Source organism: Strix uralensis, chromosome 11 (genome assembly GCF_047716275.1).
Source record: "Strix uralensis isolate ZFMK-TIS-50842 chromosome 11, bStrUra1, whole genome shotgun sequence".
Taxonomy (NCBI): domain Eukaryota; kingdom Metazoa; phylum Chordata; class Aves; order Strigiformes; family Strigidae; genus Strix; species Strix uralensis.
The window spans coordinates 9,805,521-9,827,033 of NC_133982.1; the positions used below are offsets into that span (position 1 = coordinate 9,805,521).

General features: G+C 70.2%; 5 protein-coding genes across 6 annotated transcripts; 3 read left to right on the forward strand and 2 right to left on the reverse strand.

Moving 5' to 3' along the window:
* The first annotated feature begins 950 nt into the window (after positions 1 to 950).
* Positions 951 to 3,036, forward strand: LOC141948379 (peptidyl-prolyl cis-trans isomerase FKBP8-like). Its single transcript, XM_074880727.1, is given in 8 exon segments — positions 951 to 1,277; positions 1,280 to 1,459; positions 1,542 to 1,630; positions 1,808 to 2,025; positions 2,101 to 2,273; positions 2,346 to 2,423; positions 2,541 to 2,644; positions 2,759 to 3,036. Coding segments are annotated over 8 exon segments (1,197 nt in total). The 5' UTR covers positions 951 to 959; the 3' UTR covers positions 2,796 to 3,036.
* Positions 3,037 to 3,273: 237 nt separating this feature from the next.
* On the forward strand, positions 3,274 to 3,988 carry SERF2 (small EDRK-rich factor 2). Its single transcript, XM_074880728.1, has 3 exons — positions 3,274 to 3,340; positions 3,538 to 3,646; positions 3,765 to 3,988. The coding sequence occupies exons 1-3, from the start codon at positions 3,334 to 3,336 to the stop codon at positions 3,826 to 3,828; spliced, it is 180 nt and encodes a 59-aa protein (XP_074736829.1). The 5' UTR covers positions 3,274 to 3,333; the 3' UTR covers positions 3,829 to 3,988.
* Positions 3,989 to 7,619: 3,631 nt separating this feature from the next.
* On the reverse strand, positions 7,620 to 13,589 carry SERINC4 (serine incorporator 4). Of its 2 annotated transcripts, none has more exons than XM_074880700.1 (12): positions 11,645 to 13,589; positions 11,381 to 11,527; positions 10,788 to 10,966; positions 10,631 to 10,710; positions 10,453 to 10,546; positions 10,178 to 10,389; positions 9,789 to 9,884; positions 9,613 to 9,715; positions 9,238 to 9,310; positions 8,981 to 9,032; positions 8,715 to 8,871; positions 7,620 to 8,248 (listed from the first exon to the last, which is right to left on the reverse strand). In XM_074880700.1, the coding sequence occupies exons 1-12, from the start codon at positions 11,693 to 11,695 to the stop codon at positions 8,032 to 8,034; spliced, it is 1,461 nt and encodes a 486-aa protein (XP_074736801.1). In that variant the 5' UTR covers positions 11,696 to 13,589; the 3' UTR covers positions 7,620 to 8,031. The 2 variants fall into 2 exon arrangements, with proteins under 2 accessions (XP_074736801.1, XP_074736800.1); XM_074880699.1 differs by having other exon boundaries at positions 9,589 to 9,715.
* A 258-nt stretch (positions 13,590 to 13,847) lies between these two features.
* Positions 13,848 to 14,766, forward strand: HYPK (huntingtin interacting protein K). The gene is made up of 4 exons (XM_074880701.1): positions 13,848 to 14,048; positions 14,161 to 14,216; positions 14,422 to 14,473; positions 14,626 to 14,766. Exons 1-4 carry the CDS (start codon positions 13,863 to 13,865, stop codon positions 14,719 to 14,721), a joined length of 390 nt encoding a protein of 129 aa, XP_074736802.1. The 5' UTR covers positions 13,848 to 13,862; the 3' UTR covers positions 14,722 to 14,766.
* Positions 14,767 to 15,270: 504 nt separating this feature from the next.
* MFAP1 (microfibril associated protein 1) lies at positions 15,271 to 19,381 on the reverse strand. Its single transcript, XM_074880662.1, has 9 exons — positions 19,218 to 19,381; positions 18,900 to 19,119; positions 18,133 to 18,262; positions 17,638 to 17,825; positions 17,423 to 17,531; positions 17,192 to 17,352; positions 16,779 to 16,938; positions 16,073 to 16,162; positions 15,271 to 15,967 (listed from the first exon to the last, which is right to left on the reverse strand). The coding sequence occupies exons 1-9, from the start codon at positions 19,294 to 19,296 to the stop codon at positions 15,785 to 15,787; spliced, it is 1,320 nt and encodes a 439-aa protein (XP_074736763.1). The 5' UTR covers positions 19,297 to 19,381; the 3' UTR covers positions 15,271 to 15,784.
* Positions 19,382 to 21,513: the final 2,132 nt, after the last annotated feature.

Sequence of the window (21,513 nt, forward strand, 5' to 3'; positions counted from 1 at the left end):
GGGATGGGGGGGGATGGGCGGTTCACCCAGACTCGTGCTGTCCCCGTGTTTGCCCTGGCCTGGCTGAAGCCTCTCTGCGTGCCAGGAGGCCTGTTCTGGGCCACCCACCTCTCCTTCCCAGGGCACCCTGGGGTCTGGTCCAGCTTCTGCTGCGTGTGCTGGTCGGGCCGTGAGCTCCGGGGCTGCCCCTGGGCTGTCCCGGCTGCCGCGGGAGAGGGAGAAGGCGAAGAGCCGCGGGGGGAGTCCCGGGGACGCCCGAGCCTCCCCGACCCCCGGGGCGCGGCAGATCCACCCCGCGGTGCTGCCGGCCCGGCCCTCCGATCTCCCCGGTCCCGCGATCCCCTCACCCCCGGCCCCCTCCGGTTCCTCCCACGCCCCCCCCGGTCCCCCCACGCCGTGGCCGCCCTGGGTTCCCCTGTTCCTCCGGTCCGCCCCCCCCAACACCCCGCGGCAGCCCTGGAAGACGATCACGGACCCCCGCGCCCCCAGCGGGGCCCAATGAGTCCCGCCTGCGTCCGGTTCCTCCGATTTCCCCCGGACCGGTCCCACTTGTTGTCGCCGCCGCCACGAGGCCGAGCCGGGGCCCAGTCCCCAGCCCCGGTACCGGAGCCGCCCGTGGCACGGCCCGGAGTGCAGGACCGCGGCGGACAGTCCCGGGCCGGGCCGGGGGCGAGGGCGGCGGCGGGAGCTCCGCGGCGGGGCTCGCCCTGACCCGGCTATTTTTGCCGCCGGCCCGGGCTAATCCCCTGAGCCGCTTCCCGGTGTTAGGTAACGGCGTGGTGGGATGCGCTCGGCGGCGGCCCCGGCCCGGGCGGCCCCGGACAGTCGCGGCGCGACGGGGCCGGCGGCGACGCGCCCGGTGCAGGCCGGGGGCCGCAGGCGCCCGCCGCCGAGCCCCGGGGGGACCCGGAGCGAGGCCGGCTGGTAGCGGCGAGCGGCGAGGCGGGCCGGGGGCGGGCATGCCGGGACCCTCGCCCGGTGGCTCTCAGGAGAAGGAGGCGGCGGCCGGAGGGCGGTGGCAAGGGCCCGGCCGGGGCAGACGGGTGCGGTTCCGCCTGCCCCACACCTCCATCGCTCTGCCGTCGGTGTGCGACGAGGAGCGGCTCTTCTACCGGCGGCTGGAGGCGGTGGCGGCCCCGGGCCCCGGCGGCTTCGGGCCGCTCTTCGCCGCCGACGGCTGGAGCGACCTGACGGGTGAGCGCCCGCGGGCGGCCCCGGGGACACCCGGGCCGGGGGTGCCGGGCCCCGCGGGGGTCCCGGCGCGGCGCTCAGGGCCGCCCCCCCGCCCGCAGAGGACCGGCTGCTGCGGAAGCGCGTTTTGCGGGACGGGCAGGGCGGGCCGCGGCCGCGGCCGGGCCAGGAGGTGTCGGTGAAGGTGCTGGGCGCCCTGGAGGACGGCAGGCTGGTGGAGCGGGACCCGCGGCTCAGCTTCGTGCCGGGCCACGGCGACGTCGTGCAGGTCAGCCCCGGCCGGGGAGCGGGGAGCGCCGAGCACCCCCCGGTGCCGCGCCCGGCCAGCCCCGCCGTGCCCGTGTCCGCAGGCCCTGGAGCTGGGCGTCCCCACCATGCAGCCCGGGGAGGTCTCCTTCTTCCTCGCCGCCTTCCCCTACGGCTACGGCCGCCCGGGCAGGTAGGGCGGGCAGGGGCGGGGGGACCCGGCAGGCACGGGCCGGGGTGGGCGGGAGGGCCGTGGCGGGGGACTGCGGCGAGCAGGGACCGGGCAGGGTCGGGCGGGCAGGGCCAGGGGCCCGGGGGCCGTGGCGGGCAGGGGCCGGGGGGGCAGGGGCAGCCGGTGTTGTGTCCGCAGGGAGCCCGACGTGCCGCCCGAGGCGCCGCTGCTGTTCGAGGTGACGCTGTTGGAGGTGCGGGACGGCCCCGACCGGCAGCCGCTGCCCCCCGCCGCCCGCCTGCTCCTGGGCGCGCAGCGGAGGGAACGGGGCAACTTCCACTTCGCGCGGGGCGACTTCCCGGCAGCGCTGCGCTCCTACGGCCTGGCCCTACGCGCCCTCGACGGCCCCGCCGCGGGTGAGACCGGGTGGGGAGGGCGGGGGGCCTGCGGGGCGCCGGTGCGGGGGCGCTGAGGCCGCGCTCGCCCCGCAGCCCCGCCCGGGCCGCAGGAGGAAGAGGAGCTGCGGGAGCAGCGCGTCAAGTGCCTCAACAACTGCGCGGCCGCCGAGCTGAAGCTGCAGCGGGCAGGCGAGGCGCTGGCGGCCTGCGAAGCGGCTCTGCGCATCAGCCCCGACAACGGCCGGGCGCTGCTCCGCCGGGGGCAGGTGGGCTCCGCGCCGCCCCGCGCCGCCCCCCGGCCCGGCCGCCCGCTACCGCCCGCTCCTCTCCCCCCGCAGCTGCTGGCGCAGCAGGGCCGGGACGCGGAGGCCGCGCTGGTCCTGAGGAGAGCCCTGGAGCTGGACCCGGCCAGCAAGGTCCGCCGGGGTGGGGGGGGCGCCGGGGGTCCCGCTGAGCCGGGTACCGGCGGCACCGGGACCGTCGGGGGCCCGGCCGGAGCCCTGCCCGCCGCACAGCCGCCCCGCCGCCCGCAGGTGATCCACGCCGAGCTCTCGCGGCTGGTGAAGCGCCGGAGCCCTCCGGTCCGCACCGCTCCCCAGGAGCCCCGCCACGGCCCGATGCCGCCGCCGAGCCCCGGGTGCGTAGGCAGAGCGGGGCGCCCGGAGAACGGGCCGCTCGGGGGGCGGGCCCGCGCCGGGCCCGCCGGGTCCCCGACGGCGCGGGAGGCGCTCACGGCGGTCCCTCCCCGCAGAGCCCCAGCACCGCCCGCGGCGGAAGGAGCGGCCTGAGCGGCGCCGCAGCACCCCGGAGCCCGCCCGGAGGAGCCGCCCCGGCGGGGATGGAGGAGAGGCCGCGGGGCCGCCCGTGGCCCGGCCCGGGGGCTGCAACGGCTCCGGACGTGGGATCGAGGAGACGGGAAGGCGCCAGCGCCGCCGCACTGCGCTCTGCACCCCCCGGCCCCGGTGTCCGTTCGTGCTCCCCCGCGTCGCACCGGCCACCGCACGGCTCCTGTGGCCACGCCCCTTTCTGGCGCGTCACGATGAGGCGTGGCCCCACCAGGCCCCGCCCCCCCTGGCGCGTAGGCGCGGCCCTTGGCGCCTGCGCCCCGGCTTCCGGCTTTTTCGCCCCCGCCGGCGGAGTGGCAGCCGTAGCCCGCGGCCAATCAGGCGGGGCCTAGCCGGGGAAGCGCGCCAATAGGAGAGCGGCGGGGGCGGGCTCGGCGCGGCGATTGGCCGCGCCGCGCCCTTAAAGAGCGGCGCGGGGCGGGGCGCGGGGGGGTCAGTGCGGGACGTGGCGGCGGAGCGGAGGGCGGGAGGGAGCGGCGCCATGACCCGTGAGTGCGGGCCGGGGCCGGACCGGGCTGGGGGGAGCGGCGCCGGGACTCGCCCTGCGGGCCGGGGCTGGCTGGGGCGGTGAGGGGGGGCGGCGCCGTGGCCCCAGAGCGTGGGGCCGGGGCCGGGGCTGGGCCGGGCCGCGGGGCCGGGACTGGGCCCCGGGCTGGGCCGTTCTGAGGCGGCCGCGCCGTCGCAGGCGGGAACCAGCGCGAACTGGCGCGGCAGAAGAACCTGAAGAAGCAGAGCGACTCGGGCAAGGGCAAGCGGCGGGACGACGGGCTCTCGGCCGCCGCCCGCAAGCAGAGGTGAGCGCCAGGCCGGGCCCGCCGACCTGCCCCCCCCTGCCTTCCCCCCCGCCTTCCCGGTCCCCTCCCGGTGGCGGTGCTGGTACCGCTGCCAGCCCAGCGACGCGCTCTCCTGCAGGGACTCGGAGATCATGCAGCAGAAGCAGAAGAAAGCCGACGAGAAGAAGGAGGGCGCCAAGTAGCCCGCGGCCGGGCCGGGCCGCCACCACCCCGGGGCCGGGCCGCCCGCCGGCAGGATGCCCAGCGCAGCCCCGGGGTCGGGCCGCCCTGCCGGGGACCCCGGCAGCGCCCTGCGTCCTTCTCGGGTCCGTCTCCTATTAAAGTAGCTTGTGGAGCTCTGCAGGCCCCGTCTCCTCCCTCCGTGCGCCCGGGCGGGGGGGCGGGCTGGGGCTGCATGGGGAGCGGGAGGGGGCACCGCCGCCGTGCGCCCCCCCTCCCACCTCCGGGAGGGAGCGTCCATGGCCGCGTCCCGTGGTGGTGAAGAGGAGAGACGGACCCAGCCACGGGTGTTGCGGTGTGGAGCTGCTGTGTCTTCATGGTGAGGAACAAAGGTGGGGCCTGGCCTGGGAGGTGTCCGTGGGCATCACCTGGGGGGGGTCAGAGCAGCCGGTGGGACCCCGAGCATGGCCGCAGGCGGGGGGGGAGCCCCAGGGGTGAGGTGTGGGCAGGGGGAGGTGGGGGGAAAACGCCCTGGGCGAGGGGGAGTACTGGGAGCCAGGAGGAATGAAACCGGGAGGGGATCGTGCTGGAGAAGGGCGGGAAGGAGGGCTGGGGGGTGCGGGTCGGGGGATGGTGGCTGGGCCTCGCACGCACCAAGGGGCTCCCGCAGCCGGCGGGACCAGCAGGTGCAGGAGCGGGGCAACCGCCCACCCCCCAGCATCTCTGCGGGGGATTGGCAGTGGAGGGCATGCGGAGCTGGAGCCGGCCCCTCTCCCGCGCTTGGTCCAGTGGCAGTGCGGGGACGTTGAGGCCCAGCCCGATGCTGTGGCCTCCCCTGCAGGGCCGGGAGCAGAGGTGGCAGCTGGTCCTCCTGCCCGGGCAGGACGGAACCCGGTGGGTCTGTTTTTGCTTCCCCCGGCAGGAGTGGCAGCGGCCCCTTGGTGGCCTGTGGCAGGGAAGGGTGGCTCAGGGCTCCCTGGGGCCGGCAGCCTCTGGCCGCAGCTGTGGTCCGTCTTCTCCATGAGCCGCAGAGCTCCGCTGCACGCAGCGACTGCCCCCGTCACACCTGGGCCGTGCCTGGGAGCTGAGTGCGGTTCCGGATGCGACAAATGACAGCGAAGGGGAAAAGCTGGGGGGAAGTGCTCCCACTGCTCCCAGGGGCTGGTCCCCCACCTTGCTTAGCGAGCAGCCCAGCTAGCTCCCGTCTCGCTCCTGCTCCCCAGGACTGGCACAGCCCTCCCCTGAGGATCCTGCCCCTCTCCCTGGGGGCTGGGTGCTTGTTGGACCCTTCCCGGTGCCTTGACATCCCCAATCCCCCAGCGGACGCTGCTGGTGGAGCTGATGTCAAGGAGCAGCACGCCATGGGCTCTGGGGAGGCAGGGCTGGGCGATGCTCTGGTGCTGGGGGGGGTCAGTGCCGTGGGTCTGCTGCTGGAGCAGGACCTGGCCCTGCATGGCAGTGGGACCCCCAGCCCCTGCGGTCTCACCTCTCCCGCCCGGTGCTGTCCCAGCTCGGTAACGTGGTTTGTTCCCCATCCACCAGCTGCTCTGGACATCCCCACCTGCTGCGATGGACAGTCTGGTGCTGCTCCTGTGCTTCTGCCCCGGCTGGGTTGCCTGGGGGGCATGTGGGTGCTGGAGGTGTCTCCTCTGAACTCACTGGTGCAGCAGGGAGTGAGACTTCCCCATGCTCATGTCCCCTGCCAGGCCGGTATGAGGGGCAGGGGGATGCGGGTTCCTCTCCTCCTGCACCGCCGGTGCCACAAGCAGCAGTGCGGTGCGGGCACAGGGTGTGGCTGTGCCCTGGCTCCCCCTGGCCCAGCCCTTCGCACTGGATGGGTGTTACCGGTTACCTCCCGCGTGAGGGCAGGACCCTTCCTCTTGCTGAAGTGCCTGGCAGAGCCGTGGGGTCCCTCTGCCTCGCCTGTTCAGGGGCTGGGGGCCAGCGGGTGACAGATGCCACGGTGAGGGGCCTGCGCCTGTCGGCTGTGGGCAAGCAGCTGCGTCCCTCTCCCCAACCCTGGGGTGCAGGGCCAGGGGCTGACCCCTCACCTCGGTGCTGCGGTGGGAGCTGGGCAGAGCCCAGAGCTGTGGCTGCCCGTGCCGCTGAGCGAGGGGGCTGTGTCTGTGCTGGAGGCCGAGCTCCGGTGCTGCCTGTGGCCCGCATGGCTGCAGCCCAGGTCTCCATCTGCCCAGGGGGCTGCGCTGGGGTGCGGGGGGTCCTCTGCCCTGCCCCTGTGCTGGCAGGCAGTGCTGAGGGATGGGGGGGCCACAGCTGGGGCTGCCCCTCCACCCTCCATCGCTGACCTGCTGCGGGGCTATGTTGGGGTCTGACGCGGGGGGGGGGTCTGTACCCACAGCAGTGGCACCCAGACAGGTGCACACCCCTGGCTGCCCCTGCGGCTGCTGCCCTGCCTGGCCTGGCTGGGATGTGCCGCAGCATCCTGACGTAGCTCCTGAATGATGGCTTCTCCTCCGCCATCTCCCACAGGGCCACGTTCTCCCTGCAGGGACACAGCATCCTCATGGCAGGGCCCCCACGGGGGATACAGGGGCTGTGTGGGGCTTTCCAGCCCCCACACCTGGGGGTCAGAGGTGCCCGTGGAGATGCTGGGACAGTGGAGGAGCCCCAAGGACACTCGGCATCATCAGGCTTACCAACAACAGGCCTGGAGGGACGTGCCAGCAGCTCCGGGCAGGCTGCCCAGCTGCCCAGGCTCACGATGGGGCTGAGCAACGCGTTTCCCCCTGTGTCCTGGCCCCACAGCAGCAGGGCAGGCAGGAGCACACGGGATCTGGCAAAGTCCCCCTGGCTGCAGCCAGGCTCTGCAGGGCTCCTGCAAGCAGTGCTGCCTGCTTGGCTGCTGGAGCAGCTCGGGGTCTCCTGCAGAGCTGGGGACATCCCTGCCACCCCCTTCCCCCAAGTGCCACCTCTCGTGCTGCTGGGCCTGCTCGAAGTCCCCCCGCAGCTGTCCCAGCTCCTGCAGCTGGGAGAGGGTGTGCTCGGCCTCGAGCAGGGTGTGATGCAGCTGATCGTTCTCGCAGCTGGGTGAAATGGGTCCTGGCTGGGGCACAGCCCGGCACGCCGGGGAGCCCTCGGGTGCCTGGGGCTGCAGGGACCCCTGCCCGGCCCTGCCTGGGTGATGTCCCTGAGCTAGCACTGCAGCCATCCGAGGCCGAGCCCTGAGCGGGTCCCCACATCTCCTGGGGAGGGAGAGGTGCGAGCACAGCCTCAGGGTGCTGGGCACTGAGCACTGCAGACCCCCACAACCTCAGTGCAGTCCCAGCTGCACCAGTCAGGGACCCCACGGTGGCTACACTGCTGCACTGAGACCAGGCCAGACCCCGGCTGCCGTGGTGGGACGGGAAGGGATGGGACAGGAGCTGCTGGGCATAGTGCCTACGGGACCCCAGGGCCTGGCATTGTCCCTGGCACCCTGGGGCAGGTGCTCGCCTGGGGGTCCTGTCCCTGTGCTGGCCCCACTGCTGGGCCAGCCCGGTGCCCTGATGGCTCACAGGCACCTTTTGGGCTGGTGCCCCCAGCATGGCATCAAGCTGGAGCCATCCCTGTGTCCCGGGGGGGGGGCTCCTCCAGGGGCTCAGCTTGGGGCACCGGCAATGGGCTGAACACCCTCCTGAAGTCCTGGACCCCAGGCTGGCACTCCCTGCTCTGCCACCTCCCCAGCAGAGCCGCCCCGACAGTGCCCTTGGCCATGGCTGCTGCCTGGGTGAGGCCGGTGCTGGGGTGCTGCGGGCACCTCCGTGCCCACCCCCATGGCTGCAGCCTGCGTGCGGGCGGATGGCATGGGCTCAGCTCAGAGTTTTATATAAAAATGTATTTAAGGAGCTATTTACAGTGAGCACACCGCTGGTGAGTGAGCAGAGACATGGAGGCAGCCAGGGCAGAGCCCTGCTGCCGGGCTGGCAGCCGGCGCACGGCAGGAGCTGCCTCCCTGCTCGGGAGCAGCCAGGGCCGGGCACCTGCCACCCCGGCTCTCTCCAGCCGGCCCCGCGGGTGGCCCCGGCTCAGCACAGGACCCGTGTCCCTGGGAGCACCCACCTCCCGGGTCCCCCTCGGGCTCTCCCGGATGCCACCGTCTTCTGGGACAGGGCGTCAGGGGAGGTCAGCGGGACCCAGCAGGGCTGGGGCACAGGCACCGGGCATGGCCGGGACCAGCCCCGGCTGCTGCCGTGTGCAGGGCTGGGCACAGTCTGTCTCGGCAGGGACTATGTGGAGATGTTGATGCGCTGCGGGGTGCGTCGCCGGCGCAGGACGCGCGGGACAGGGCTGCTGCGCCGGTGCGGGGGGGAGCTGCGGAGGCAGAGGGGGCTCAGCAACAGCCACAGGTAGAGCAGGACGCAGGCCCAGCACGAAGACACCTTCACCCAGAAGGTCGCCCAGCTGCCGTGCGTGAAGGTTGTCTCCAGCACCGCGTTCTCGTAGCTGATGGGAGAGGGCAGGCGTTGGGCGCCCGAGGAACGCCGGCACGGGGATTCCCAGCGCCAGCCGCCAGGTCACCCCGTGTCCCAGCAGCTGCGTGTGTCCCTGGGCACATCCCACCTGCCGTGGAGCCCCCCCGGCCCCGCAGACCCCAGCCCGTCTCGCTGCAGCGCATGGCTGCCGTTGGCGGGGGCTGTTGGTCAAAGCGGTGCGGGTCTGTGGGTGCAGGCGCCAGCCCGGTGACGCCAGCACAGCCCGGAGCAGAGCGCCGGTGAGGAGCGGAACGCTGCAGCCTGAGCCCGAGCGGGGAGCAGGTCGCAGCTGGTGGGATGAGGATGCTGGGGGGGTGATGATGCTGGGGGGGTGACAACGCTGGCGGGGCTGCGGTCCAGGCTGGGTGGCTGAACTAGCGAGAGGGAAGGGGAGCAAGAGCAAGGTGGGCTGGGCAGCAGTGCAGGGCCCTCCCTACCTGAACCAGTTGGTGAGGGTCATCATGACGTAGAGTGAGGCGAGGAAGAAGACGAAGTGGAAGGCTGAGTAGCTGTAGACCACCCGGTCTCGCTCATCCTGGATGATGCACTGCCCCCCTGTGGTCTCCTCCACTTGCTCACATGTCAGCTCGCCACCTGGGAGAGCACAGGAGCACGGTGGCTCCTGCACCCCCTCCTCACCAGCACCCCCGGACTGGAACACCCCCCGAGGGCAGGTCACCTGGCACCCCCACCCTGCACCCACCTCTCAACTCCTCCTCCATCTTCTCGGGGCAGCAGAAGCAACAGGAGGGTTTCTGCAAGGAGAGAGCAGTGTGGTGGCAACTGCTGCTGGGCCAGGGTAGCCCGGCCCCATGGCCACCGCCGCTGGGCTGACCCCTGCCACAGGGTCTGGCCCTGCCTCAGAGGAGCTGGCACAGGGGGGGGTGCACCCTGGGAAGCGCCCCCATGCTTGGCTGGACATGGGGCTGGGACAAGGGTTTGGGCAGCATCCACACTCACTTTAAACTCAAAGCTATAGACTTTGACCATCCAGAGGGGCCCGAAGACCTCGGCGAGGTAGGAGGCTTCATTACTGTGCCCAGGAGAGAGGCAGAAATCGTGACACAGGCACCCACTGCCCTGTGCCAGGTCCCCAGCCCGCCCCATGGATCCAACGTAGCCGCAGAAGACGGGCAGTGCCGTGCCTGGGGTCACTGCGCTGCCCCTGCCCACCCGCAGATGCCCTGCCTGCTCTGGCCCTGCCACCCCTTGGGACGTGCCCTGGCTCCGCTGGCTGTGCCACAGGCTGGGGACAGGGTCCCCGCGTGGTGCAGCTGTACCCGGAAGGGATGGTGGTGCGGGCACACGCACCATGCGAAGAGCACGCAGGCATACATGATGGCGGCCCCCAGGACAGCGACGGTGGTGTCCTCTGTCTGCAGCTCATCCTGCCGCACGCTGGGGAAGCAGACGGTGACGTTCTGCCCCTTGAAGAGCACTGCGGGGAGGCAGAGGTGAGACGGGCGCGCGCCCTGGCGGGGGGGCTGGTGGCGGCAGGGAGGAGCACCCACCTCTCTCCGGGGGACGGCTGGACAGCGCAGAGAAGGTGAGGTACATCACGTAGCAGCTGATGATTGAGGACTGCAGCAGCCCCGACCGCGGCTGCTCTGCAAGGGTGGGGGGCAGAGCTGTCACTGGGGCCCCCGCAGTGCCACGAGCTGGTGGATGGCCTCCGCGTGTGCCCCTGCAGCCCCCTCCTGCCGCTTCCCTGCCCAATGCCCTGCACCCAGGCACAGGAGGGGCCAGCGGGAGCCCTGGGGCACTGGGTCCTCCCCAGGTGCCCAAGTGCTGGCCCTGAGCTGGGACCCCCCAGCTGCCCACCCCAGCCCCAGGGTGTGGCCAGCCCTGCAACACGGTGGCCCATGCCGAGCTGTGCCAAGCCGTGCCATGCGGTACTCACTGAGCCGCACACAGGGCGTGATGGAGATGAAGGACACAATGCCGCAGAGGCTGCCGTTGATGGTGAGCAGCACCTTGTTGAGGAAGCAGGCGGCTGTGTGGGTGTAGTACTTGTAGAGGAAGGAGAAGGCGGCGGAGGCGAGGGTGTAGAAGGCGGCCGTGGCCAGCAGCACGGCCAGGTACCAGCGCTTGTCCTGCGCGGCGCCCGTCAGCCTGCCGGGAGAGTGGGTGAGAGCCGGCAGCGGGCAAGTGCCCGCCCGGCGCCCCGACACTCACCAGTTCTTGTTCCAGGTGTGTGCGAAGGCTGTGATCAGCACCAGCTGGATGAGGATGAAGGCAAAGCCCCCGCAGACGCCCATGTAGTGCCAGGCTGGGGGGGGAGGGCAGAGGTGGGGCTGGCACCGGGGGCACGCGGGGGCCTGGGATGCCAGCTCTGGCGGGGTGGGGGACACACCTTGGATGAAGCCATCCTCGGGGATGAAGAAGCTGGCGGCCCAGAGCCCCACCAGCACCAGCAGCTTCAGGAACCAGCACCTGCACGGCAGTGAGTGTCAGGGGGACAGGGCCCCCAGCAGCCCCCCCCCCTCCATCCCCGCACCCCATCCCCATACCCGTTGTGGAGCTGAGCGCGGCAGTCGGTGCTGGAGCGCACGTTGAGGAGCAGGACAGCCTGTGCCAGGTGGAAGCAGGCGGTGCCGAAGCAGACCCGGTACACGGCCGAGGAGCCCACCAGCTGCTCGCAGTCTGTGCCCCCGGGCAGGTGGTCGCACAGCACCACCCAGAAGGGCAGCTGCAGGCATGGAGAGCGACGGGATGGGGCTGCTGATGGGCCCAGCACCCCTCAGTGCCCACGGGATCCAGTGCCCTTGAACTCCTGACTGCCCCCCAGCATTCCCAATACCTTCTCTACCCCCAGTACCTCTGAGACCCCCAGCACCCCAATGCTGGGCAAGACCTGCACCTTCAGTACCCCTGGCACTGCTCCCAGCAACCTTGGCACTCCCAGCAGCCCTGTTACTGCCAGTATCCCCAGCATCCCAGTTCTCTCAGCTCCCCGGCAATTCTGGCACCCCTAGTGCTCCTGGGACCCCTAAATGCCATGGGGATGCCTGGCACCCCAGCACCCTCAGTGCCCCTGGGACCCCCAGCACCCCCAGTGCCCCCAGCACCTCAGCACCCTGCGTGTCCCAGCTCCCGTCATCACCTTCTCCTTGACAGCCTGGGCCACAGTGCGGGACAGCATGAGGCAGCAGACGGCAGAGGCCAGGACGTGCAGGAGTGTGTAGAGGATGCGGGTGCCCGTAGACAGGCGGAGCCCACGGCAGGATCTGCAGCCACAGCCGCAGCACAGCTGGGGGGAGCATGGTCAGGGGGGGCCCCACCGGGCCAGAGCTGCTCCCCAGCCTGGCCTGGCCCCCCCAGCCCGGTCCAGCCCTGTCCCCAGCCCCGTCAGTCCCCTCAGTCCCACCTGGCAGAGCAGCAAGTGCAGGAGGCGGCCCTGTGTCCGTGTGCCCGCCATGGCCTGGCTCGGCTCAGCTCGGCCCCCGTTGCCCTCATGGGATTAGGGGGATTGTCGGCTCGGCCCGCCCCGCCATCTGCTCACTGCTACCTCCCGGCAGCCCCCCTTGGGGCGCTCCACGGGGGGCCTGTCCAGGGTCCACTGGTGACTCCTGGCCATGCGGATCCCTGCCTGGGACCCCAGCCCCTCACTGTGCAGGATGAGGCCATAGCAGGCAGCCCGGGCACGGGCTGGTGTGGGGGGCATGTGGGGTCCGCGGGGTGCTGGCCCCTGCGTGGTGATGGCTGGTCCCAGAGCAGTGTGGCTGGGGGGCGTGGGGGTACCACCATGTTTGGGCTTGCTCAGCATCAAGGGCCCCTTTGCCCTTTCTCCCCTGCAGCGAGGAGGCCGGGGGGGCAGGAAGCTGGAGGGGACAGAGCCAGGACAGGTGACCCCAGCAGCCAGAGGGACGCTCTGTGTCACAGCGTCGTCCTCAGCAGCGAGGCTGGAGGCAGAGGAAGGGTTTTGGCTCCCAGCGTGGCTATTGCTTGGAGACTGGCTGGGCACCCGGCTGCTGGTAGGAGGCGACAAGCAGCTGTGTTCACAGCTCTGGGGTTTGTTTTATTTTTCCCCTTTCTTTCACAGGTTAAAGTGTCTTTCTCTCAACTCACAATTTTTTTTTTCGCTTTTGCGCTTTCTGTTCTCTTCCCATCCCGCTGTGGGGGGAGTGTGTGCGGGTGCTCGGCTGCTGGCCGGGGCCAGCCCACCACAGCCCCCTGCAATCCCAGGGGACATCTTGGCCAGGCTCGTCCCCACGCAATGTCCCTGCACTGGGAGCGGTGGGAGCCGGTGGGGCAAAGGGTCCTGGAGGCCACCGCAGAGGAGGATCAGTGCATGGTACAGTGGGCGCAGGAGATGGAGGAGCTGGCAGCGGGTCCAGGGCACGAGGCCGCTCTCGGGGCAGGTTTCTGTAGGACTCCCTGGTGTGGCACAGCGGGGCCCACGCAGGCGCTGCAGCGACAGGGCAGGGCACAGGCTGCCGAGGTGCTGCAGGGCCGGTGTGAGGCCCCGGTGCCCCCCCGGAGAGCTGTCAGCCGAGTTGGCCCCGCACAGGGCCCCCAGCTGCGTGGCGGGGCCAACGAGCCAGGCACGACCAGACCCCGGGGTGAAGTGCTGCAGGCTCAGAGCTCCCCGGCCCTCATCCTGCTCCCCAGTGTCCACCTGGGACTGCAGCCACCCCCTTCTCCCCGCCGGGCAGAGCGGCTGTGCCGGCTCTCCAGCCTCAGCCCCCCGCGCTGAGCCCACAGCTCTTCACCCTGGGGTCTGCAGGCCCCACGTCTCCCCATGTCTCCAGCCTGGGCACCCAGCGCCCTGCGGAGCTGCCACCGTAGTTCGGCCCCCCCAGCGCCACGGGCCGACGGCAGCGTCCAGACGGCACTGGGGGTGCCGAGGTGGCCCTGGCAGCTGCGTGGCCATGCACGGCAGGACCCCGCACCCATCTGAGCACCCACTGCCCCACAGCCGCCCCCGGAGGGACACGTGCCCCTGCCACACGTCTGGATCAGCCCAAGGTTTTGCCTTCGCGGGCAGCGCCCCGGCTCCTGCCGTCGGGGTGCGGTGGGGGAACAGGCGGACCCGGGCCCCGGGCCACGACCCCGGGGATCTCCCGCTTCCAGGCAGCACCCGGGGGAGCCAGCTCGGCCTCCGCTGCGGCGGCGCGGGGCCGGTCCCGTCCTTCAATCGCGTGTGACCGCGGCGGGAGCCAGATCCGGATCCCTGTAACCCTCTTACCCGGCTTAGCGCCTGCCCGGGGGCGGCGGGCAGCGCTGTGCCCGCCCCGGCCCGGCCCCGCGCCCCGGCAGCGCCCGGGAGCCGCCGGCACCGAGCCCCCTCCCCTCTCCGGAGCCCCCGGCCCGGTCCGGCCCCTCGGGCTCCGCAGCGCCCACCGGCGGCGGGACGGGGCCGCTGCCCGGGAAGCGGCGGTAGCGGCGGCGGCGGAGGAGCAAGAGGAGGAGGAGGAGGAGGAGGAGGAGGAGGAGCCGGGGCCAACCGCCGGGCCCGGGGACCGCCCGGGTCTGATCGTCGCCACCCCGCCGCCCCTCTCCCTGGTTCCGGCGGCCGCACGTGACCGGAAGCTGGACGCGGCACCGCCTCCACGTGACCGGAAGCGGGAGCCGGCGGCGGCGGGATGGCGGCGGAGGGGGACGTGGAGCTGGAGCTCGAGACGGAGCCCAACGGCTCCGGGGGCGGCGGCGATGGGGCGGGCGGGCGGGCGGCAGAGAAGCCGCGGAAGCACGACAGCGGCGCGGCGGACCTGGAGCGCGTCACGGACTACGCGGAGGAGAAGGAGATCCAGAGCTCCAACCTGGAGACGGTGCGGCGGGGCGGGACGGGGCCGGGGAGGGGGGCCGGGCCCTGAGCACCGCGGTGCTCGTCCCGGCCGGGCGCGGCCCTGACCCACCCGGTGACTGTGCTCGTCCTGACAGGCCATGTCGGTGATCGGAGACCGGAGGTCCCGGGAGCAGAAGGCGAAGCAGGAGAGGTAACCGCCCGCGCTCGCGCGGGGCTCTGGGCACCGGTCCCGCCGGGGTCCCTCCCGCACCGGGCCCCGACCTTCCCCGGGAGCTGGGGCGGGCGCCCGGCCTTCTCCCGGAGCCCACCCTGCCGTACAGCCGTGTGGGCAGCCGGGGTCGGGATCGGAGCGGGGGCTGGTTGGTCACCGGAGGTTTGTCCGTCTCTTGCCGCAGGGAGAAGGAACTGGCGAAAGTGACCATCAAGAAAGAGGACCTGGAGCTGATTGTGAGTAGGGGCAGGCGGTGGCGTGTCCCGACCCTCGGGTGCAGCCGCCGTCTCGTCACCGAGGCTGCACCCAAAGACGAGACCAGTGCCCCGGGGGTGGGCGGCCCCGCCAGCCCGGCCCCCACACGGTTCCCGCGGTTGTCTCCCTACAGATGACGGAGATGGAGATCTCCCGGGCGGCCGCGGAGCGCAGCCTGCGCGAGCACATGGGGAACGTGGTGGAGGCGCTCATCACCCTCACCAACTGAGCGCGGGGCGCCCTCTGACCTCACCCAATAAAGGCACCGGTGGGAGCGGGCTGTCAGTGTGGTCCGCGCGGCGCCGGGCGCCTGCCCTGGGAACACACGCGGCACTGGGGAACCCACAACCGGAGCGGGACGAGGGGACCTGCCTGAGCCGCTCTTCCTGCTTTTAACCTCATCCCCGCCAGGGCAGCAGCTCCCGTTACTCCGTTGTCCCTGCTCAGGGGCTGGCGGGTGCACCCCAGGCCTAGCAGCGCCGTGCCAGCCCTTCCCGCCTCGCTGGGGTGGCCCGGGTGAGCCGGGAGCTGGGCGAGGCGGCACCGGGGCAGGCAGGCAGAGAGCAGCCCGGACCCGCTGGCTTAGGGCCTGGAAACACGAGTTTTGTTAATGTCACCCCTGGGACTGTGCTACCTCATGTCTCCCATCCTTGGGGAGCTGCAGCCCCTGGCACAAGGGTGACGGTCACCCTCGCACACCCCTCTTGCCTGTCTGTCCTGGCTCGTGGGAAGGCGCAGACCGGGACAGCCATGCTCCATGGACAACAGGGCCAGAACATGTAAGAAAACGACCGCTTTTAATCAAACTGACCCCACCCCACCCCCCGCCACACAGGTAGAAAAGCCGAGCCCTGCAGGAACAGGGTGAGGAGACAGGGACACCGCTGTTCCACTCCAAAAAAAGGGCCCAAATGGTTGACAGGGGAGGTACAAGCAATAGGGAGACGCTGTGGGCCAGACAGCTATAAAAGTCCGCTAATTCCCCCAAAAGTGGGTGTGCTGGAGCTGGGGGTGTTTCCGTGCTCCTGCCCAGCACCGTCAGGCGCTGCCGAGGCCGTCGTGGCAGCTGCGGGTGTGACGGCGGCGTGGCCACGGGCCTGGCCAGCACCCACAGGCCCTGTCCCCCACAGCACTGGGCAGGGAGCCCGCCAGGCTGCCGCAGCGCCGGGGCAGGTGCGGCCCAGGGGCAGGGGAAGGGCTTGTCACTGCACGAGTCCTGGCACATCCCCGCGTCCCTCGTCCCTGCCGCGGCTTCTGGCAGCTGGCAGAGAAGCGCCCTCCTTCCCGGGGCCTTAAGTGGTTTTCCGCTTCTTGGCCGAGGGTCTCTCAAAGACATCCCGTACGCCTGCTGCTTTCTGCTTGAAGAACTTGGTGTTCTGGGCGCTCTCCTGGCCCCAGGCTGAGTCGAAGGAGGTGGTGTCCTGGTCCACCAAGTGCGTGTACTTTGTCCGCCCTGAGCGCCCGAAGTTCTTGACCTGGGGAGCAGAAGAGCTCATGAGCAGCCATCCAGTGAGGACGTGGGGACCCGCTGCCCCCACCCTCGAGCCCTCGGGCCGGCGCCCACCAGCCAGTGCACCCACCTGCATGACTTTGGGCAGGATGGTCTTGTTGAAGTGGTCCTCAAGGGTCGGGGCGCTGAAGTCCCTCTTGTACACCTCCTCGTCCTCATCCTGCGGGAGAGGGATGCACCTGCTCAGCCTGCCAGTTCCTGGCAAGCGCCAGCAGCCGGTGAAAGCAGGGAAGAGCCACCAGCAGCCCGTGGTGGCTGCCACGGTGCCTGCAGTGCTATTGACCTACTGCCGAGGGTGGGGGACGCAGGCGTTGTCCCCCAGCCTGCCTCTGGCAGCCGCCCTCACATCCACTCAGGCCCCTTCCCCAGAGCTGCAGCCCACGCAGAGCTGGCTCTGTTCTGGGAGGGTCTGTCAGCCCCAGCAGTGGCACGGGCACAGCTCTGTCTCAGCGGGGAACCCTCAACCTGCTCTGGTGAGGTAGTGCAGGCCAGCTCTGGGCGGAACCGTGCCCGTCCCGCAGGCCAGCGCCTCACAGGCCGCTGCGGCCTCGCCACTTGCATTGGTGTCACTGCTCCTTCCCCTCTGCCGCGAGAGCTGGCCGCGCTCAGATCACCTCAGTCGATCAGCTTCCCAGGGCTGCTCTTGTCCCAGGGCACTGCGGTGGGGGCTTCCCCCGGGGAGAAGACGTCCCCAGGGTCTCGTGCAGCCCCTCTGGCGTACAGACCTTGGCCCTGCTGCCGGCGCGGCCACGCCCGGGCCCTCGCTCACCACTCACCATGAAGAAGGCTCCCCGGTGGTAGTACTTCTGCAGGAACTTGTATTTGCCCTTCACCGCCTTGTTGGTGATGACCTTGCCATTGGCCCGAAGCTCAGCGCGGCGCTCCTCCTCTGTCAGGTTCCGCATGCGCTCAATCTCTGCCTTCTCCTTCTCCATTCTGGGCAGGAGAGAAACCCCTGAGAGCCCCTGTCCCTGCAGTACCCTCCCATCAGAGCCACTCTCGCCAGCCGTGGGGTTACACATTTGCTGACGGGGAGCACAGACCCCCCGCGGGCGGGCAGGAGGGGCCGCAGGTGCGTGGTCTGGCTCAGACCGTGTTGCCAAAGGGAAGCCTGAGGAAGAGACTCCAGCTGCCCGTGGGGCCCGGGGCTGTGCGTTCCCAGCCTTGGCTTTACGCAGACAATACTTACGCTTCTCGTTCTTCACGGTCCCGTTTGATACGCTTCAGCTCGCGTACTTTCCAGGCCTCGTACTCCTCCTCGTCGTTCTCATCATCTGTATCGAGAGCATCCAGCGCTGCCAGCGAGCGCTTGTTCTCCTCCAGCTCCTTCTTCGCTTCCTCTTCTACGATCTGCAGCGAGGACCAAGCTAAGCCTGCTGCAGCGACTGCCCCCACATCACCCCCAGCCCGCCCTTGGCACCTTCAGCGTGTACTTGCGCCTCTCCTCTGCCAGCCGCTTTGCCTCCTGCTCCAGCTCCTTCTGCTTCAGCGCTTCCGCTTCTCGCTCCTGAACTGTGATCCGGTCCTTCCTGTGGGCAGGGACCACAACTGCCTTCAGCCCCATGGCGAGGAAGAGGAGACACGGCAGTGGTGTCTGCTCGGCCCCCAGCTCCCATGTGCAGCTGTGTCACCCACTTGCGGATGAAGACAGGTTTGAGACGCGGCTCCATTTCATCCTCACTGTCCGTGTACTCCTCGTACTCAGACTCCGACTCGGACTCTTCTCCGGATCGACCCTCATCTTCCAACTCCATCACTTCCATCTCCTCAGTTTTCCTCTCCTGTGCTCGCTGGCGCATCATCCCGCGCCGACGCTCGATCTCCTAATGGAGACAAACACAGAGGGGTCAGATGAACAGCCCCGCTATCGTTTCCCTCTCACTCTCCTGTTAAAAACGTGCAGTGTCTGGAGTGCTGGCTCTGAGATGATACACCCATCCCTCCAGAAGCATGATGGCCTCTCCCAGCATCCCATCCCATGCAAGAGGACAGTAACCCTCCAGTTAAGTCATGGCCAGCTGTGACACTTGTCCAGCTCCACCAGACAGCCCCCATGCCCGTGCAAAAGGCGGTTCCAGCCTGTGCCGTCAGGGGCTTCCCCAGGCCTGTTATACGGCTCTGCAAGCGCACCTCATCATCGATCTCCTCCTCCTCCTCCTCGCTGGTGTCCTCCCGCTCCAGGCGCCAGGCTTCTCCCTCCACCTCAGAGTCGCTTTCTCCAACCACTTCAGGCTCCACGATTTTACGGTGTCTTGCCAGCCTGTGACAGACCACAGTTGAACAACAGCACTTCAGATGTAAAGAGGCTGCAGGAAGTTACTATTCATGAATTGTTCCTAACGAGACCGTGGTAATTGTTGGAACTGCTGAGTGTGGGCAAACCCCCCATGTTCCTTCCCAGGAGGCTGGAGGGGCCAGGTACTGGCTGCTCCTCCCTGCCTATGCTCCGAGTAGGAACAGAGCTCCCAGCGGAAACCTCCCCGTTACTGGGACTGAAAGCTGCAGCAGCTCCACGGGAGGAAGCAAACGGCAATTGGTTACTCCCTGCCTGGAGCATGCTTCCCATAACCCTGTAACCTTTCCACTACCCCAAGCATCAGCACGTTGTGCTAGTTTTTATTTCGGAACCCCCTCAGCTGCACACAAACATGGGGCGGTGCCCTGGGAAACAGTGACTATGGATTGGAAGGGCTGCTCACAGCGGGGCCGGAGCCCATGGCACACTGCAGCACAGACGTGAGAAGAGCCAGAGACTCTCCTGTGCTGCCTGGGGAATGTTCCCAGCTTCTGCCAGGTGTTCCTGCAGCCCCTTGCTGCAGCGCGGGGTCCGGACTCCCCAGCCCTCTGCGCAGGAAAGCGTGGCAGGGGCACGGCTCCCTGCCAACCCCAGCACTCACCGCTCCTCCACATCTTCAGCGATGCGGTTCTGGAGGCGCCGGAGCCGGGGGTCGTTGGCGAGTTCCTCCTCCTGCTCCTCGGGCTCCACCTCCTGCTCCTTCGCCTTCTTGATGAACTGGAACTCCTCATCCTCCTCCTCCGAGGACTCCATGGGCGCGTAGTCGGGCCGCTTCCCCGACACATACCGCTTCACCTTCACTTTCTCCATGGAGAGCTCGCCTGCGGGCGACCGGGCCGTCACCAGGGGCCCCGCGCCCGGGCCGGCGCTCCCCTGCCCCGCGGCGGGACCGGCCCCGGCCGCGGCCCCCCCCACTCACCCTTCTCGTTGCGGACGGGCACGGCGCCCGCCGTGGACTGGATCGGCGGCTGCTTCATGAGAGCGCTGGGGACCGACATGGCGGTGGCGGGGCTGGGGCCGGGCCGGAGTCGAGCAGTGGCCGCTGACAACGGCTCCTCGCAACCGCTCACCCGGAAGTGGAACTGCGCGCCCACTTCCGCCGGAAGTGGAACTCGCCTGCGGCGAGTGACCGGAAGTGACGCACCGTCGGGGGTCACTTCCGGGGCGCCGCGCTTCCCGCTGCTCCCGGCGGGGCGGGGCCGGGGCGGGAGGCTGCCGCGGTGATCCCCTGCACCCCGCGCTCGGGAGGCACCCGGCGGGGCTGTCACCGCGTCTGAGCCCCGCGCTAGGGGGGCGCCAGTCACTGCGGGCTCCCGCCGCCGCCGGGGGGAGGCTCCTTTCCCTCCCGCGGCCGTGCGGTTTTTCCGCCATCCCCCGAGGCGCCGGGAAGGGCGGTCGCACGCAGGGTCCCTCCGGGCGGCGGGGCAGCACCGGGGCGGGGATCCCGCTGACCGGCCGGGGGAGCCTGGCTCCGGCCTCCCGCCTGGGCCGCGATTCGCCGGGGGCCTCCGGCCGCGTCTGGCCGGTACCGCGGCGGCTGCAGGGCCCCGGCCGCCGCCTGTTGCCGCCCTCTTGGGTACGGAAGTGTTTTGTGCGGGGCTGGGGGGGAAGTGACAAACACAGAGGCTGAGCCGGCCACCGGGACACTGAGTGCTCGGTCTCACCCGTAACCCCTGCGGGGCCTTGCGGGCCGCGGGACACACCCTGCAGGGACCAGCAGCCCTGGCCGGGTCGCCACATTCCCCCCAGCACAGCCTGGGAAAACTGTTGCTCCCTCGGAGTGCAGCGGGGCCCGGTGGCAGAGCCGCTGGTGGATCTGTGCCATGCCTGCCACGGCGGCTCTCAGGGCAGAGCTGGGGCTGGGCGGTCGCAGCCGCTGCCTCCACCAGCCGGAGCCGAGCCCCGGCCCCCCCGCTCTGCCTGCGGACAGCTGGCCCCGCCAAGGCCCAGCACTGCTGCCCAGCGCCCAGGCAGTGAGGGTGAGCGGCCCTGCACAGCTGCGTGTCACCCTCGGGATGGCTGGTGCCAGGAGGCAGGGCTGCTCCTGGAGCAGCAGGACTCTCCCACAGAGCTGGGGGAGCCCCTGGGCTTCCCGGTGGCACTGGTGGTGGCGTGTGTGTCAGGAAGAGCCGGGGCTGCTTCGTGGCAGGCGTGAGGGGTTTTCTGTAAGCACCCGGGCAGTTCCTGTGCCTGCAGACGTCAGCCTGCCAGGGGTGTGAGGTTTCACAAAATCGAGGGCAGAGCTGGGAGCGGTTGGCTTGCGTGAGTTGCCTCTGCTCTGGCATCCAGCCGCGGAAGATAAGACTTCTCTTAAAGTGGGGCAAAACTGTGTCACAAACCACCGCAGCCACATCTGCCATCCTGTGCTGCCTTCTTGAAAGAAAGGAAGAGGTTTTATCATCCAGGAAGTCTACCTGCCGGCAGCCTGCGGCAGGGGGATTTGGGAAGCAGAGGGGCCAGAGCCGCGCTTTAACCCTGCACTGCCAGCTGCCTGCCCTACCTGTACCGTAGTGGGTGTCTTCGTGGCTGTGTGGGGCGAGGCCAGTGCCGGGGGTGGCAGCCAGGAAGCCCCAAAAGCCAGTTGGTGGGTCAGTGCTGGAGCATGATCCCAGAGGAAGTGCAGGGAGTTCCCGTCCCTTCGGCATCCTTGGTTCTGGGTGGGAGCTGCCCTGCTCTCATTCAGCCGGTCTCAGGGAGCGCAGACCCTGTTCTTGGCAGCAGCACCACCCTGATCGGGGCCCAGTGGTGGCTGCAGAGCTCCCAAGGCTAGCACCAAGGCAGGCTCTCTCCTGGGGGACTCTCCTCTCACCCCAACAGATCCAGTCGGGTAACTGTGATCATGCCGGGCTGCAGGCGGGGGGTGGCTGCCTCAGGCCCAGGGGGCGGGTGGGCCCAGCCCCCCGCAGTGCTGGCTGTGCTGGGGCCATCCTGGGCTTGGTCCCTGCTGTGGGGCTGGGGTAAAGCTCTCCCGGTGCTTTCCAGGAGCTGTCTGGGACAACCCCACTCCCACCCCAGGCAGAGCTGGGGGCTCCCCTCTGCTTCAGCACGTCCTTGCAGCACTGGAGGAGGTGGGACAGCCTCCTTGGAGCTGGGGGGCACACAGGGGGTGTGGTGGGACCCCCCGGCACTGCCGGCCTCCCTTGGAGCCCTGTAGCTCGTGGTTTGCCTCAGCAACTGAGGCTTTAGTAGCTTCACAGTCCTGCGGCTGACGGTCC